At 36.1% G+C, this 18478-nt stretch overlaps 1 protein-coding gene across 1 annotated transcript in view; it reads right to left on the reverse strand.

Annotated features, from left to right (window-relative positions):
* Positions 1-283: 283 nt before the first annotated feature.
* Positions 284-18478, reverse strand: part of TENT4B (terminal nucleotidyltransferase 4B) — a 41908-nt gene continuing 23713 nt past the window's right edge. Inside the window, exons 3-12 of the mRNA XM_067004586.1 lie at positions 16509-16555; positions 13852-13972; positions 12718-12825; positions 9999-10127; positions 8459-8672; positions 7444-7570; positions 7238-7341; positions 5208-5395; positions 4464-4628; positions 284-3175 (exon numbers count right to left, since the gene is read on the reverse strand). Of these exons, the coding sequence (XP_066860687.1) occupies positions 2996-3175; positions 4464-4628; positions 5208-5395; positions 7238-7341; positions 7444-7570; positions 8459-8672; positions 9999-10127; positions 12718-12825; positions 13852-13972; positions 16509-16555 (1383 nt within the window). The 3' untranslated portion in view covers positions 284-2995. The remainder of the gene's footprint in view (positions 3176-4463; positions 4629-5207; positions 5396-7237; positions 7342-7443; positions 7571-8458; positions 8673-9998; positions 10128-12717; positions 12826-13851; positions 13973-16508; positions 16556-18478) is intronic.

The raw sequence follows: 18478 nt of genomic DNA on the forward strand, positions 1-18478 counted from the left end.
CAACCTCTGCACAAGTTTCCTATGTATGCTGCAGAGGAAAGCTAGAGAAAAATAATACTTAAAAATATACATATATATTACTTCTCTCATTCTCAGAAACACAGGTTCTGCTTCAGCTCCACAGACCAGCCCTACTTGAACAGAAGGTAGAGGCGCCCAGCAAGAAGCACCCAGATACTACAAAAGTTACAAAGAGGTCTGACTATTCTGTTCATTCTGTTCCTTCCAGTACTGCGAAGGGAAAAACAGGGTAAGTGTCAAGAATGGTGATAAACTACAGTAGTTAGATTAAACATTTATTTGTCATATATTCACAAAATCTTCACAAAAGTATTGAAACTCAAAAAGGAATTAGACTTGAGTCAAATACAGAGATGAAATGTACAAGACAAATGAGCAGGCAAACTAAAAGGTCTTGAAAGTATTTTACTTCAGATTGAAAAACGAACAGTTCAACTGTTCTGTTTAAATAAAGATTTGCAAGATATACAGTATTTTATGAATACAATGCTGGTCATTTGAGGCAATGTAAAATACCTCAATTCTTCCTTCATGCTTTTTTTTTTTTTTCTTCTTTTAGAAAGATACTGTTTACCAAAAAGAAACTTGAGCAGTCCAGGAAAAGCTATTTTCCATTAAATTTATGAAAACCATAAATTGAGGCAAACCTAAGATTCCCAATGGAATCAAGATTATCTTCCCGCTACCACCACCTTAAAATTATCACATGCTTATTGGAACACTAATATCTGCACCCTAAGAGTACATTTGCTTTCAACAATGAGGGTGATTCTTTTAAAAACACTTCAGTGTGGTAAATGCGATACAGATCTTTGCAAGTATTAAGTTTTGGAACAGTTTTGCTAATAGCAGCTAACAATACTGGATTAATATAATTTATAAATAATTGTTCCCTAAGCGGTGAACTTAAGTCTACACATTCACAATAATCTAAAACAAAATAAATACTGTGATTATGCATAATGTGGTATAACTTTTACTAGTTTCTATGAACAAAAGCTCAACATCGTGTTGATAAAATTCTCAAATTAAAATATGAATCTAAAAATTTAAAAAAATATTGTCAAATTAACATCACTTAAGCTTAGTGTTTGAGTAACTGTTATGACTTTCAACATTTTTGGAATATATATATATATTTTCCTTTTTGAAGTAAAACACTTTAACACATTGAAAATGTTTATTAATTTAAGTGATGACACCAGTTCTGGTCTTATTTTAGCATTATTTTACTTTTAAAATCATTGCACTCATTAGTGCCCAGTAAAGGTCAGGTTGGTCTGTAGAATTCTGCAAATGTATATAAAAAAAAGTTTCTAAAAGCTAATAGTACTTTTTATAAAAGCATCATCTCCAGAACAGCTGCATTAAATACAGCCACATATGCTAAGTACAGACTTTCCTCTTTAAAGAAATATGTGAAAGTAAATGACACTTAACATTTTACCATTGAAGTGTCCCAACCCCTTTTCCAAACTATGCCTGTAGTTACACATTTGATTCGCATTCATGGCATCAAGCTTACTGCAGCCTAGGCTTAAAATGTGACTGAACCAGACAAAGCGGAGTTTAAATGAAGTGATAACTAGATCAATGAAGAAATACTATGAGATATGAAAGGTTTGGGTCTTTAAGGCAATATAAAATATATTTCATTATTTGAAGGTTTTTTGTTTGTTTTTAATTATTAAGTGTAAATATAAAAATGCCTTAGAGGGGAGTGAGAAAAAATACTTTAATTGTAAAATTTACTTAAAGCTTCAACAGTTATCATCTCCTACAGGAATTAGCATAAATATAAAAGAAAAAAAACAGACCTGGAAATGGGAGGGAAGGCACAAACAAAGAGGCATGGGATTTAAGCAGCCCAGGAATGCAAACGTCTGTAACAAACTGAGTTGTTTTGGTTTTGTTTTTTAAACTGGGGAGGAGGAGGGGGGAGAAAAAGAATCATCAACACCAACCAAACAAACCCCCCCAAAGTGGAAAAACAAAAAAAAAAAAAGGAAAAAAGAAAAAAAAGAGGGGGGACCACTAAGGCAAGGAAGAGAAAGAAGGTGCAACTATAAAACCCCATTGCCTGAAATGATGGCACTCTAGAAAACAAGGTGAAGGTTACTTCTTCAAGATGACAAGCTCAGTGTCTACACGAAGTACATCTACACTTTACACAAATGAAAAAATTTCATTTGCCACTATAAACCTTTCTTTCAGAGGAACAGCTTTTGCAGATCAAATGTTCTATTAAATCTTTGAAATGCCAAGAAAAGAAATTCTGAGCAATATAACTAGTAATGTCTCTTTATATGGATGTTAAGATGACAATTCAGATTATTTTCCAAACTAATCCTGAGAAAAATTTATGTTTACAATTTAAACAGTAATGTTATGTAAAAAGTATTAACAAATCCACTATTACAAATGTCAGTTTTCCTATATGGTCATCTATATATACACAATAAAATGGTAAGTATATGCAAAAATAATAAAAAAAAATCATGCACAAATTACTTTCACCTTTAAAGGCTGGGTTTCCCTCAAAATACAATTTTTTGCCTTTTTTCCTATTTTTTATTTGTTTGTTACCACCCCCTAGACACACTGAGTACTACCCCTACAGGTCAGCATGAGCTGATGGGAAATACATTTATTTTACATTCAAGCTTTTATATCCTAAATGACCCTGTTGTAGCATATGACTTATCAAATGAGCAGCCTTTTTCCTTATTTTTTTATTTTTTCTCTTTTTTAATTTTTTTCTTTTTTTTTTCCTTTTTTTCTTTTTTTTTCTTTTTTTTTTTTTTTCAGTGATCAATCTTCATGATCCGTTCCGTGGCGAGCTGGGAAAAAAAAATGCAGTTGCTAATCAATGTCTGAACAGTCTGAAGCTCCGGAAGAGATCCAAGGAGTCACTATCAAACTATCCTGTAGCATGAGATCATTGCACACAGAAGAACAGTCATAAAATAGGCAACTATCTACAAAGGTCTGAAAGGGTTGCATCCCTCTTGTGTTTCCTCTTTTTGCCATGGAAGTACTGATGGTGTGATTTGCTGCCTTGATGTTGTTTGTTTGTGACTGAGGTACCGTGGCTTGAGTTTGCTGGACCTTGGAAGCCTTTGTTGGAAGAGCGAAATAACCGTGCAGATCCATGCTGCAAAATAAAGAGAGCCTGGTAAGTCAGTGTAAGAAGAAAGTGTGGCAATTACACAACCCCATTTCCAGATAACAAGGACGTTAATAACTCACAGCAGTGTTAACACAACCTGACATAGCAAAAGAAGCTAGGCCATTGCTTAGGCAGCAGCACAGAACCACATATTTTTCATTTTGTTGGCTGCAAAAAAATGCTCATCTCTAGACCCAAAGCCATGGAAATGAAGAGAGTGAAGAGTATATAGCACTTGGAATTTTGAAAATGATAGGACTCTTATCTCATCCACTGCACAGCCATCAAAAAAGTATTTTACAGAAACAGAAGCCCATAATCCAAGAAGAGATGAAGATTGCTCAAATCTATCTTCCCTGCCCAATTAAGACAACACTCTTTTAAGACCAAGACTAATTTCATATCACATCTTTTTGCAGATGGCACGTTATGTCAGATTGTGCATATTCACATTCCAGCAACAGAATTTAGTGGTATATATCCAAGGCCTGTTTTGTTTTTTAAACTTCCTTGTTACTAGCTAGAGATAACCAGCAAACAGGAACCAGCAAGTCTTCAGAATTACTTTTCAGGAATATTACTCCAGAAGATTCCAGACTAGGACTTTTTTAATGAATGAAAAATAAATTCTGAAGAAGTGTAAAAATGTAAACTGCATCTATCCAGAGGTATATTGTGCATAGAGGCATATAGCATTTCCAGATTACTTAGTCGTCACACAAGTATTCTCAACATGAGAAACCCTCTAGTATATAAACTTTGGTAGGTCTCATCATAAAGACATTGAATTTAAGGGGAAATTAGAGGGAATTTCCTGTCAGCGAGTATCTCCATCTTCCTTATTAAAAGATATTTCAACAAGGATCAACAGCCAGTCATAGTTTAAACGTACATTTTTGCTGTTTGTTAAAGTGCATGCAAATCTCATTAGATCTCAAATTCAGCAGTTAAGACTAGACCAACATGATTTTTGCATAAAGGAAACTTGTACAACACAAGTGTGTACTTCTGGCAAATCTAGATTTCCCCAAACAAAGTCACTCCAGTTTAGTCTGTTTAAGGCTAGGAAAAGCACCATTATAAGTTCACCTCTCTAATCTAAACAGAGAACCAGGTAACTTTTAGATACACTCAGTGCTCAAAGTTTTCTAGTAGGGCAAAGGGGAAGAGAAAAGCACGCTGTTTTCTTTCCAGAACAAACTATCTTTCCATGGAGGGCATGTGTAATATTCCAATAATCTACACAGTTGTTGCTTTTAAACATTTCACAAACCTGAGATTTGTTCGTGTTGCTGGATGTATTGGCTGTTTGGCTATTTTGTGTTTTCCCACTTGACTGGGAGGATTCCAGTGACACTTCTTGTGACCCCACTCTGTTTGTCGTAGACTGACGACAACTCAATTGTTTAGAGGTTTTGCAAGGTGTTCCATCAGAATCCTTCAGGAAAATTTAAAGTATTAGTGAGTTTTTCTTAAGAATACGTGAGTCTTTCTATAAAGTGAGTGAGTTTTCCCTTAAAATTAAAGCTAGCAATGGGCAAAACTTGAAAGGCGTTTATTAAATATTAAAACTTGCAATCCAGAATTCTTACTGAGTCAACAAACTGTTTTAAAAATGTATTGGTAAATGATTCTGATTTGGGGCTTTATCTTTTATTTTATTTATTTATTTTTTAAACAGAATTCCCATTCAAGCATTTTTATTTTTTTTTAAATAAGGCATTTTGTATTACTTTTGAAGCATATGGTTTAGGAATAACAGTCTTTTTTTAAATACAGTTTTCCCACAGAAACAAGGGCTATGAAGCTTTACATCTACTGTATTCACTTTCCTACATGTTTTGTGTTAAAAAACACACTACAATTTACATGTGTAGAAATTGCATAAGAAGTAACATCTTATGCAAGTTAGGATTCTGGATGAAATAATTAACTAGGATTCTGAGCTTTTTGCAGCAATATAAGTAAAGAAAAATAAATTGGAAAAAGCAAAATGCAGACAATCTCCAGTACTTACTACATCACTAGAACTGGACAGTGTAGATGATGACGATGATAAGGGACCTGATGAAGAATTTGAAGAATGTTTACTAAGTGTTTCTGAAGTTTTATTTCTAGGTTTTCCCAGTGCTTCATTTTCTTCAGCAAGATTATTGTTGCATTTGTCCAGCTGCTGATTATCTACTATCAAGGTTACTCCATTACCTATTAAAAATGAAACAGAAGCATCACCACACATTAACTGACAAAGTTTATGTTGCTCTATTTTTTTCCCTCCCAATATACACACCCATTTAGGTACCATGTATCTATTATACCCCGCAGGACATGTACAGACACCTGTGCACATACATACATCCATTACCTACAAGCACATTGTACATGTGTTTTTATGTAGTGGGTGCAGCAAGCAAATACTCTGCAGAGGCCTCGGTGGTTTCCTGACAAGACCCTTGATTCTACATTATGAAAACCATCAAGCATTACACACAGTTCAAGATGGAAGTTAGAAATAAGGCATGGAAGAAAGTAGTAATGGAGCTCAGATGTGCTGTTTAAGTAAGATTGTTTTATGACATGCTTAAAACAGCTCTCAAAGATACAGGTTTAAATACACTTCCTATGAGCCCAAAATTCTGCAACTCCCAGTTGTCTTCTACTGGAGTTGCCAGGGTCATAAGAACTCTAAATAATTCTCATCGTATGTTTGTATGATACCCTAAACTGAAAACATAAAGGTACAGAACACTTCTATCTCACTATCTTCTATCTTAACAAATAGAAAGAATCAGAACTTAAATCTAAACTAAACCTGCAAGATGAGCACTGTAATGCCATCATTACCCTCCTACCTTAGGTTTTTTTATTTTTAAACTGACTGTTTTGTCTCACATAAGGCACCTTGGAGTCACTTCTGCTTCTTTCCTAGTAACTAGTACTCGCAGAAAAAGCTTTTTTGTCAACTTGTATTGAATTGACTTTCTGACAGATTTATGTAATATATGTTTATCACACCACTAGCTTTATTTATATACAATTTAACATATATGTCACAATAGATAGCTAAGTATTGCTACAGAGCTTGCAGGAATGAATGGTGGTTAACTGCCGTTGCCAAATGGTACAGCAGTGCCATAGAAGTCTACAGATTGATAAAACAAAAACGGCCAGAAACATATTGTATTTACAGGGACAGCGGGGGGAAATCACTAACAAAAGCTTTAAAAGCAAACAAAAACCCAACCTAGCCTGAAGATGGGGTACATCTGTCATCTTCTCTGATCAGTATCTAGCAGGAGAAGACTTCTAATACCTAACATTCTAAAACAAACTGTAGAGTGTTAAAATTAATTTTAATTTGAAAATTTCCAGCCAGCAGATACACCTACACCAAAACAGGCTAGCAACTTGTGGGTGGGGTCAGAAGACAGGCAATGAAAATAAAGATGATTTTAAAGGATGTTTCCAGCAAGTTCTCTGGATAGATTTTGTGTATTTCCATTTGTAAGTAATAAAAATTGTGACTGGTATTTTAGTATTTCTCTTCTTTTAAGACTTATTCCACTTCTATGGCCAGTCCTGGCTTAAATACTGCTTCTGTAGACAGACAGACTTCAAATACTTTAAAAAGAAATAAAATACCAACACAAGGCAAGGATTTAGGTTTAAACTAGCATCCCTAGCGATCCTTTTTAAAATCTTGTCCACATTTTAAGGGCAAAGGAAATGCAACAGTAACAACACATGTAATTTAAATTTGAAGTTTTTCAAAAGCTTCCTTTGCAAGCCAGCATGCGTTACAGACTGTACAGACTCTATGCTGAACAAATTCATCAACAGCAGAACAAAGATGTTGTGGGAAAGCCTTTTTATTCTTGTACAAAACTAAATTTTATGGGTGAAAACAAAAGAAAGTTCATCACCTCTTCGCTAATGAAGTAAATTCATATTAAGGTGCATACACGTGGAGCAAAAGCAGCAAAAAATTTACATAATCAAAATATGCAGGAAGTTTCCCACCACCAGCCAAGCTTTGACAAATCTTACCATTACATGAAGACTCGGTCCTACTTTGCATTCCCCACTGTTTTGATATCCAGTCTCTGTACGTGGCCACTTCTTGTGTTACTCTAATTATTCTACCTAATATACTGTAAACCAGGAAAAGAAAAAAAGAGAAATACCCCACACAATTATTTTAGGTACCCAAAATACAAGCAATTAATGTCTGAGATTTAGACTCAAAAATTTACCTTTCAGTTTCGTTGTTGGGATAATATTTAGCTATTGGGGAAACTGCATGGCTCAAAACAACATAGGCATAATCAAAGGCCTGTTTCACTTGCATGGCACCGTATGAACTCCTCCCAACATCATTACCTTAAAATAAAAATATAAATAATCATGGTTTCAGTTTCATACATTTATCTCCTTTCAGACGTGGGACAATTACATTGTTTTAAAAATTGTCCTTAAGTCCCATCTCACTACAGTAACTTCTTTTAGAATACAAGAGTATTAGTGAAGCCTAAATATATGAGTTTAGAAAACCTATAGATATTTACATATATGGAAGTCCAAAAAGGAAATTCTGTGTGTAAAAATTCAATATGTGAAGAAAAATATTAACCATATACTGCATATATTACAAATACTATCCCGGGTGACATTTTTTAGGTTGGAAGTATGTTAACTCTTTGCTAAGAGCAGCACTTGATTCACCATTCCAGGATCTGCCTATTCATGTCAACAATCAACCTTAACATAAGAGTAAGGCTACAGAAGGAAATTACTATGTGTTTACATGACTTTATAGAATCAAAGAGGAGGGTGGACATAAGCACATACATACAGTAAAAGGTGCAACTGTGGTACTGGCAGGCACAAGGCTGGAAGGGAGCAGACGTATATACCCGTATATCTAGCCCATACTCAGGCTTGTGCTGCTGCAGCATCAGCGTACAGAGTGTCATCACCACTCTAGAGGACAGCAAAGTTGTTTGGCATGCCTTCTTATACCCCACCTCCTGACTGTAATATAGGCATGCTCTTGGGTAACACAGTAATTTTTGCTAGCAATATCTTAAAAGAAAATTACCATGGTATTTGGAATCTATCTTGTGTTCACAGACATACACGAGATGTTTGTTTGATTTTTCGTGGTCACTGCACTATTCTTTGGTTTAACTCCTTTGAATTAAGCATTCCCTTAACCTTTTTCTTAGTTGATACAGCAAAACTTATTGACTTTTTGGTTTACGAGGATACCTGGCTGTAACGGATCTTCAATATACAGCATTGATGGTCTATAGCCATCCAGCATACTTTTTTGCACTTCATCCTTGGCAACGTAAGAGCCACCATCCTTTATTCGGATTCCAGTCTTCAGATAATTGAAGTGACGTCCATATAATTCAAAGAACTCTATTAAAAGAACACCATAGTTGGCATTGGGCATGCAGGCATCTTCTCTGGGATGCAGCTATTAAGAAGAGAGGAAAAAAATAATTTCCTTAAGATTTCAAGTGCCTGCAAGTTCTCTTTTGTTTACCTTTATATCCTTTTCTATTTCAAAGCAACCATGCCTAATATTAAATAATACATAATAAAGCAAACATATCTAAATTTAGTAACTATTCTTAATAAAGCAGTTCTGCATCTTTAAAACAAGATGCAGTCAAAACTTTTATAAACTCATTACCTCTTAACAATAAGGCTGGCAAGTATCACTGCTTTTATATTTGATTTTTTAAAATGTTTTTAATATTTATATATTTTGTATTCGAACTTTCAGTTCAATAAGTGAACTTCCAGTGCCAACGGCATAGTTTGTGTAAAAAAGCACAGAAGAGTATTCCAGAATCAGTCTGAGCTTCAAAAACCTGTGGTTGGAATACAAATACAAGACTTTAACATACAAAGCTATTTAAATGATTCCCTTTACTGTTAATTATGCAGTCTGAGAGATTATGAACTAGTTTTCTAACTGATACAGAACCTGACTGGATATCAGATTGTTTTTCGTGAATGGAGATGCCACTAGTCACAATTAGACAAAATTAAGACTGGGAGAGATTCAGGTTTCTTTCACAAAGATATGCCCGTTGCCTTCATTTCTTTTGCTGCTCAGCAGTCAGTTGACAATAGCACTGAGCAAACACTGATCTCCAGTTCAAGGCTCAGCTTTAGAAGTAACTACAATCTGGAAAAGTACAAATGTACACATACACACACAGTTATAAGATAAAGTTTAGTACAAGAATAAAAATGAGGTTGGTGAAGTCAGAACTTGACTACCTGTTGTTTCTGCCGTATTTTTCTCCCCCAGACACAACAGTATATTTTTAGCTTACGTATCTTGTTCTCATATATTTAATAGAAAGATGTAAAATGTTTTTATTTCGTACCAGCTTAAAAACCTAAAACAAGCAAACAAAATTATGTTGCACTCATTAAAGCGCATACAGGATACGTGACTTGGAAAACAAGTGTTATAAAGGACAGCTGCATCTAACACTAACCTATGCAGCTTGTTCCAGAGAAATTACACAGTAGTCAAGTTATTTTACCATGAATGACAAACATGCCTGGTATTGATACACTAATAGGTGTTCCAAACACCTCTTCTAATACTGGTAGTACCAGTATGGAAGGAAGAGTAGAAGGCGAGTGGGATGCCTCTACTTTTAAGTGAAAAGGGTGTGCAAAACCACAAACAGGAGAGGTTAAGTTATTAAGCTTAAAAACTAAATTCCTTAACATAGAGTCCTTTTGCACCAAGAGCAATAGATTTATTCATTCAGCTTACCTGAAGGAAACTGACAGCCATTAAAAAAAGACTGTAAGAACCAATTCCACCCGTGAATACTTCATTAAGATCCCTCTGCAACAGGAACTGTTTCAATACTAAAACTAGGTAGGGTAATACAGGGTATTTCTGAAAAAGAAGAACAAAGGTGTTAGGACTGCATATATACAATTAATACTAAAAGCATATTGAAGCTAGCTGTTTTAAGTCTCAAAACTAGATAGAATTCTGACTTCTTGTTTTTAATAACAGGAGAAGCTGAGTGCTCTGCCTGTGATCAAGACAGTTATTTTACCTCTTCAACTCTGGTTAGAGTTATTAACAATGGAAAAATACTATTACCTCACAAAATCAGTGCGACTTCATTTGAATATGTAAACACACTTGCTTTTATAATACAAATGAGAAGGAAAACAAAAGAATAACTGTGGAGATAATGAAGACTTTAACAGAAACTGCCTGCTACATCCAAGGTGATATCCCAAAATGAACTGAGACTTCTGTCCTGTGAGTACTTGAGATGCCTGGAGTTCGTAACAGCCCTTCAAAAGGTTTGTCTGCATAGATTCCCTGAGGGGGTGAGTATGCTGCATGTGGGGAGAACCTGGACCTTTTGGACAGCAATGGAGGCTGGGGCTACACCTGCACTCTGTACACCCTCCTCACAGGGGACGGGTAAAAGGGGCTCAACACCATCTTTCCTCTTATTATCACAGAGCTGAGAAGTCCCATAGTGTCAGAGAAGAGATGTGGATCAGGGTGTCCATGCTACCTGCTGCGAGCAACCTCTCCCCCGCCACACCAGGCACAGCTGCCTGTGTCCAAGGCCAGCTGTGTGGCCTTGACTTGGGCTGCCAGGAATACAGCTGCAGGAGAAAACACCTTGCGAGAAGCCCTGCTGGGGTCCCCTGCTTTCTTTGCTCAAAATCTGCTTTTAATCCCAGTGGTTCCCCTTGGTGCCTGCAAGAGCCACTGCTGTGCCCTACCCAGCCCCTTGCTGATGGTGCCCCTACCTGCTGGCTTGGTTTCCTGAGCCTCCACCTCTTCGCTCCGGGCTTGGCTGGACTGTGAGCTGCCCCTGAGTGCCGTCACCAGACCTACTCTGCTCTTCAGGCACCAGCGGGCTGCACCCTTGGCTGGCAGGGATCCTGCCCAGGGGGGCACCCCGTCCCTCCCCAGGCGCGCAGCCCACTCTCACTGCGCCCTGATGCAAAGCCAAAGCAGCCTCTCCAGAGGGTTACAAATAACCTAGGCAACAGGAGCACACCAGCACTTCTCTCTTTTCTTTTTTTTTAAGCACCAGAAAAACAAATGCCTTTAGTCTCAAGAGAAGACTACCTCCTACTTTGAAGCTAAGAAGTATGTAGGTACAGAAAATCACAGAATCATCTAGGTTGGAAGAGACCTCCAAGATCACCCAGTCCAACCTCTGACCTAACACTAATAAATCCTCCACTAAACCATATCACTAAGCTCTACAACTAAACGTCTCTTAAAGACCTCCAAGGATGTTGACTCAACCACCTCCCTGGGCAGCCCATTCCAATGCCTAACAACCCTTTCAGTAAAGAAGTTCTTCCTAACATCCAACCTAAACCTCCCCTGGCGCAACTTTAGCCCATTCCCCCTCGTCCTGTCACCAGGCACGTGGGAGAATAGACCAACCCCACCTCGCTACAGCCTCCTTTAAGGTACCTGTAGAGGCAACTGGGCAAGTATGCAGGGCTTGGTGGACTTAACTAAAAATAAACTTGCAGAGAATAACAGAAATGCAACCACCCTCTGTATTGTGGCAGAAAAAACAAATACAGATTACCTGTCAATCACAAGGCAATGTGACAACACACAAGATGTAAAAACTGAAAGTAATTATCAAATTCCAGGTAGGTATCTTGTGACAATGACATTATCAAGGCAGATGCACGTGATTTATAATCCTGATGATTTAAAGTACTTGCTTTACTCAGATTTATTGAGTTTTCTGAAGAACTTTTATTTGCCTAACTGTTGAAATACTTTCCTGCTGTCTGTTAATTTGTTTAAAAAATAAACCAAACACAAAATAAAGCACTCAGTAGTAGAAAAGTGATACCAAATCACTAAAATGATGCACTAAATGCACTTCATATCTCTACACAAAGCATGAAAATCCACATAAAATTTTCTACTGTAAGACATTTACCATGAGTGTGCAATGCACTGAGTAGAGGAAGAAAAGTAAATGAGTATAAGGATACTTTAATACATCCTATATATTAAACAAAAATATTGGTAATGGTACCTACGAGATAGCTGTTAGTGAACTCCTGAACAGTAACTTGTTAAACCTAACTTATTCTACTTAATTGCCGTTTGTACGCTGGAACAATAGATATTCAGTCTAGAACAAGATCATTCCTCCTTGCTGCAGGAATGCAAAGTGATACTGATTTATGTTCAAGGAGCCACAGCTAGAAGAGAACATTCAAAGTCAGTATTAGTGTGTTTACCTTAGTAACTGTATCATTTTGACTTCTCCATGTATACTTTCTTTGTACATTTTGCTACCTACATGCCTTTTAGGGCAATATAGAGGAAACCTAGGAACTTCATAAAATAGTAACAGCAAAAAATAACAGAGCGAAAGTGTATCTGTAGTAAGGATGCAGTCAAAGTAAAACAGAATCAAATTAACTCATCATATATTCAGCTCTATAGCTCTATCATAGTGTTGCCTAACCTTGATAAAATCTTTGATGAGCTGGGCTGCTTTAACCCCATTCTGTACATTAAAGCTGATATCAACTTTTACTTCAGTGAAGGAATCTGTCAATTTAATAATAGGTACCTGCAAAAGAAAGACAGATTAAGTCAACACAGACTCCCAAGACACATTTGGTTTCATTAATGATTTCAGTAAAACTGAAATATTTTATGAATTTGCAGAGGAAGTAGATAAAGAGAACAGGAGAACTTCCATCTAGTTATAAACTCACTCTCCTTGCCAATCTGTTCAAATAGATGTTGATTTTATTTTTAAACTCATATATGCTATTTCCAATTTGCTCTTCTGTTTTAACTGAACTTAACACTTCAGCTTCAAGTTATTTATTTTGCATTGTTTTTAGTCAGTTTCTGGTGCAGAAGCATAGTTCTATTGGGAAAAACAAACACCAGAGGGAGACAAATGCTTAAGAAATAAAGACAAATTGTAACAGACATACTTTTAAGAAAAAACACAGATTCCTCATCAAAATTATCTTTAAATAAGAAGCACAAGGTACTGAGAGCACTCTAATACATCTCCATCTGTGTGGCTTCCAAATTATCTCTTTTACTAATAACAGCCATCAGTTAAGACACCTGTTTAAACCCTAACACTCTTAACACAGTTTTATAATAAGCAAAAGGTAGGATGTTATAATGGAGTTAATCCTATCCTGCACAAGAAACACCCCTAAATGTTCATATATGCCTGTACTTATTACTTATATATGAAAATGTGTTGTGTTTGCTTGCTTGCAACAAATACATAGCATTTACTTATGTACTAACTCAGTCCAGAAATTCCAAATCTGATCATCTGATCACATTAATTCACCCCCATGACTAGCATAACTACACTTGAAAGCAAGCACGTGCTGTGTGAAAAATCCAAAAATATTCCCCAGCAGAAGAAATGCTTCTGTTGGGACAGTATCAATTACTTTGTCAGCAAAAAAACCTGCACTAAATAAAAAAGTTCTGTTTTGAATCTATATATATGTATATATATATATTCTGCTCTTATGATAATTCATCCTTTTAAGAAAGATCTTTCTTTGACTGGAAATTTAGCTTAGAACAAGGAAACACCCTCCTTCCCCAAACTTACAGTTGCTTTATCTAAAACCTTTACTGAGTTTTCATCTGCTACATTGTGCTTTCTAAGAGCTTCTTCCAGCGTCCAAAGAGGTAATGTCTCCCATTTTCCAAACACAACTAAATCAATATCACTGAAACAGAAAGAAAACAAGAGATATATTCAAATTAAATGACCACTACACCAAAAAGACAGACTATCTGCACATCACTAGAAGAAAATTTATGGACTGATAGCTTAACCAAGAAATTTATTCTTGTTTTGTCTTAGGAGAGGGGTGGGGATAAGCCCTTAAACTTGGGGAGATACAGAACATTTCAGATTACCAAGGACAGATATACATACCAATCAATTGGCTTGCCTGGCAGAAACCCAACACCCACTCACCCCCCCCCCCAAAAAAAAACCAAAAGCATTCTGGGGGTAATTTCCTGCCTCTTCATAACTTGAAGGGGGTTTTCTGGGTGATCAGAGCATCAGAGTGGGCAGGTGGTAAGCAGCTGATGGGGAGCAGGGAAGGAGTGAGAAAAACACGGTAACTTTGACTTCAGGAAGCAACAAGCTGTTAAATAACATCAAATCTTCTAACTAACCTCACTCATTAACTCAGCTCCTTGAAGAAGTGCCTCTGTCCCTCTGTGCTTCCCCCCACACACACTGACGTTCATATAGAGGGAACTGAAAACTTAATTCCTCTTTGCTCCTCAACTTCTTTCCTCAATCTCCCCTGCTTGGCTGGGAGCATAATGAAGGCGAGTGTACAGCCCTATAGTTATACCAGCCAGCCACTTCAGTAATAGGGAAATATTACTGACATAACAGAAAACACCAACAAATATAGGAATGCTTTTTTTTTCCTCCTGCATAGTTTTTACAGGTCTGCTCATTCACAAATAATGATGCTTTAACAATCTCAAAGTGTTCAAAGAAAGCACATCTGCCTTAGACAAAACATCTCCTGCCAACAACTCATGTCAGCAACAGGCAAGTTCAGCACCAGTTCAGCTGCATACCATTTAGCTGACAAGGACAGGCAGCGTTCGGTGAGTTTCAGAAAACTATGCTTAAAACCTGCTTGGAGAGCAGGAAATGGTGCTGAACACTTCTCTTCTAATTTACCTAAACTAAATGAGCGTTAAACCGACTCCTGTTGCTGACGGTTAGCAGTGGGAGACATTTTTCTGACGCACACCAAGACAGAAAAGGCTGCTCTCTCATCACCTCAAGTATACGTGTTACCTGCAAGATAACACAGAGATCCAGCAGCTGAACAAGCATGTATGCAAATCTTCAGTATCAGCTTAAGTAAAAGAATATCAGACAAACTCTAACAGAGTAACAGAATTAAAAACACACTGTAGGTCTTTCTGAATCTAAGAACCTGAAATCTAGATTAACTATTGACTCACTGATGAGTGGGAAAAAACTGTGGCAAAGGGGAGCTCTGTTGGAAGGCAACACTGAATTAATTACCAACACGTGGATGTTGGTTATTTTGAAATTCTGAGAAAGTACTGCCACAGGAACTTTTTTCTGTAGGCCCGTACTGTTTTCAGAATATCCGCATTTGTTCTCCACCAAAAACTCAGCTGAAACTGATACTGAGGAAAAGTAGTACATGAAATCAAACAGAAAAGAGTAAACTTTTTTTGTTATTGCATCAGCTTCAAAAAAGTAAATACAGTAAAGAACTATAGCTATCACTCATGTGGACAGAAATCTCTCTCTTGAACTACCAGCACGAGTTCAATCAAGCCCTTCTATAGTCTATGAAAAAAGGTCAAGCACAAAGCTAAATGTGAAAACAATGTATATTTGTAGACCTTACTTCTATTCTTCCAAACAAAAAATGAGTAGTTCAGCTTTCCTGCAACTCCTTAGACTAAAACAATTCACACAGTATCTCTCTTGATCTGACAGATACTTTCTTTTCATTAGGAGACGAAACCACTCAGGTATCACTTGCAGTCAGTAGTAGATATTAATTCCTCATGTTCCTAAAGAATATTTTGGAATATTTACAGAACTGACTTCAAGTGTTAACCTCAGACTTACACTATGTAAATATGTTAATCCCTTGTAGCCATTTAAGCCTTTTGTTCTATTTCTATTTTGTCAAAAATATTTATATTTTCTATACAGAGGACACAAATGGGCAATAAGGTTTTTTTCTTTTTTAGTGAAAACTAGGACTAGATTTTGAAAAGGTAGAGCTTGACTATTGTATAGATTTCACAAAATACGACAAATGAAAACAGTACTATGTGCAATCTTTTGTCTTCAATGCTAACTTTAACAAGGTAACATTACATATTTTGATTTAACTGTGGAGATGATGAAATCCAGCTTTCCTTTTTAAGACTAACCTCTTATTATTATTATTATCAGTCACTTAACGAAGCCAAATCACAAAATAAGCCTTTTTCTTTTTTGACAATTCTTATCTTTTTCTGATTCTTGTAAAATCTATATAGACACATATTACTGTTAGTAGCTCTGATTATTGTGTTTCTGTCCATTTTGCAGAGTATTAATAGCTTAACGCTGTCTTAATTCAGCAAGTATATACACAAGTAACAGGTATTAGGAGATCAGGTAAATCACTACAAGGGTACAGATTCCCGAGGGTATCTTTTTACTTGTATGGAATTTACACTAAAATTACTAACCTCGTAGGTAAATATAAACCAGTTTTAAAACTTCCAAATATCTGCACCTGAAACACAAGAACAGTATATATGAAAACAAATTTTCAGACTTCAGAAGACAAACGAATTCTATTAAGTTGCTTGTAAGGGATAGCTATTGCAACCCTCCAATGGTAGATTTTGGTATTGCTAACAGGCACATTATGAACGGAAGTACTCGTCACAGCATTTACATCTTCAGTGTCGTATAAACAGTTAATCTTCATTATTATCACCCACATAAGTACAAATAATAATGTTAACAACCTTGACTTTTCTCCTACAAAATCTTCTTTGTAATGTCAGAACTTTTCACCATGAAAACTTGGCAAAAGCCATAAACCAAAAGATTTAAAAAACAAAACAAGCAAAAAATGATGACTGACAGAACAACAAAACCAAACCCAGTATTAGTTCTATTTGTTTTCTTGCTTTTGTATCTTAAAGCATACCCTTTAGTTTTTAAACAAATTCTCAAATTTAGGTTTAATATATTTCCACTGCTCTGCATACTTAAAAAAAAAAAAATAAAAATCCTGAATTATAGAGCAGGTAGCACAACTCCAGTATTTCTGCTTCAACAACAACAAAATAGTTTCAGGAATTTTCGTATCACACAGATTTAGTTCACTTCGCTGGATTTTTCCTAGCACCAGAGGTTTAAATGGCCAGGTATCTTTTGTAAGCTGTCCAGAACCACATTCTCATTAACGTAGCCAAGCCTCACTGGGAGGTCAGACTCATATGCTGAGTCTCAAAAGGGGACTGGTGAGACTTCAAAGGAAAGATACCTATACATTTGGACTAATTTTCAACCAGACTGTCTTCTGATGTGTTTCCTGGAGCCACCTAACAGAGTTATGTATTCCGCTCTAATGAGTCTCACAAACTAGCTTGATTTCCCCTATCTGTATGTCAAGTGACCCACTTTTTGTTTTTCCCCTTTGGGATAAGAAAAAAGGGGAGATGGGAAAAAATGATGTTCTGTAAATAAGTGCCTTGATAGTTTAAGAGACTAAGAAGCAGTATGAGTGGTTCCTGTTGATTATTTGACGTTACTTCACACTTTAACCCTTCTCATCTCCACCTCCAACAAAAAGCACACACTTGCAGTAAATTTATGTTGAAAGTTCATAGCTCTTCACATTAGAAAAGACTGCAAGAGATGTTACTGCACTAGTATCAATATTTTACTAGATCTTGACAAAAGCATAAAGGCATGACAAAGCTAGGAATGTAATAAAAATATTTTTTTCTTAACACAGGATAATAAAAAAAGCATCCTCTGTCAAATTGTTTGGGTCCAGTCAAACCAGGATTTATTCTGACACCAAAAAAAGTCTGAAAAGTACTTTTGCACAATAAAACAAACAATGATGGGTTCAGAAGTCTAAATATGCTTCCACATTATCAAACAAAATAGTGTCTTCAACTGAACAGCAAAGAAAGCCTTTACTGAATAAACAATCCTGAAAGTATTCATAAACTTACTGATACAACATATATGACCTTTACTGAAAGGAATGAGAGAACATCTGCTATTGTACAATAATGTGGAGTATGAGAAACACTGAACTATTATAAAAGACACCCACACTTCAATCCCTTTCTCATCAAATTGGTAGAGATTGAAAGGGAAAAGTGGGGAGATCAGAACAGACATTTAAAAATATGTTGATTTATTATCAAATTAGAATCTAACCCACAGTAGCTGTGTAGCCATTTTCATGCTTAAAGCATCCCAAAAGCAGGATACTATTATGTCATGAGACACATAAACGCTAGTTTTTGTGGAGTGCCAACACTGATGATTATATTTTTTTTCTATGTGGACAGAGATAAGTATTTACATCCATAATATTTCAGAGGACTGTAATGGACTCTTACTGCTGTATGTTATTGTTACTATTATTCCTACACTTCTGCAAACTTGCTCGTGTTAAATTCCAAAG

The sequence above is a fragment of the Anser cygnoides genome, chromosome 12 (genome assembly GCF_040182565.1).
Source record: "Anser cygnoides isolate HZ-2024a breed goose chromosome 12, Taihu_goose_T2T_genome, whole genome shotgun sequence".
Classification (NCBI taxonomy): Eukaryota; Metazoa; Chordata; class Aves; order Anseriformes; family Anatidae; genus Anser; species Anser cygnoides.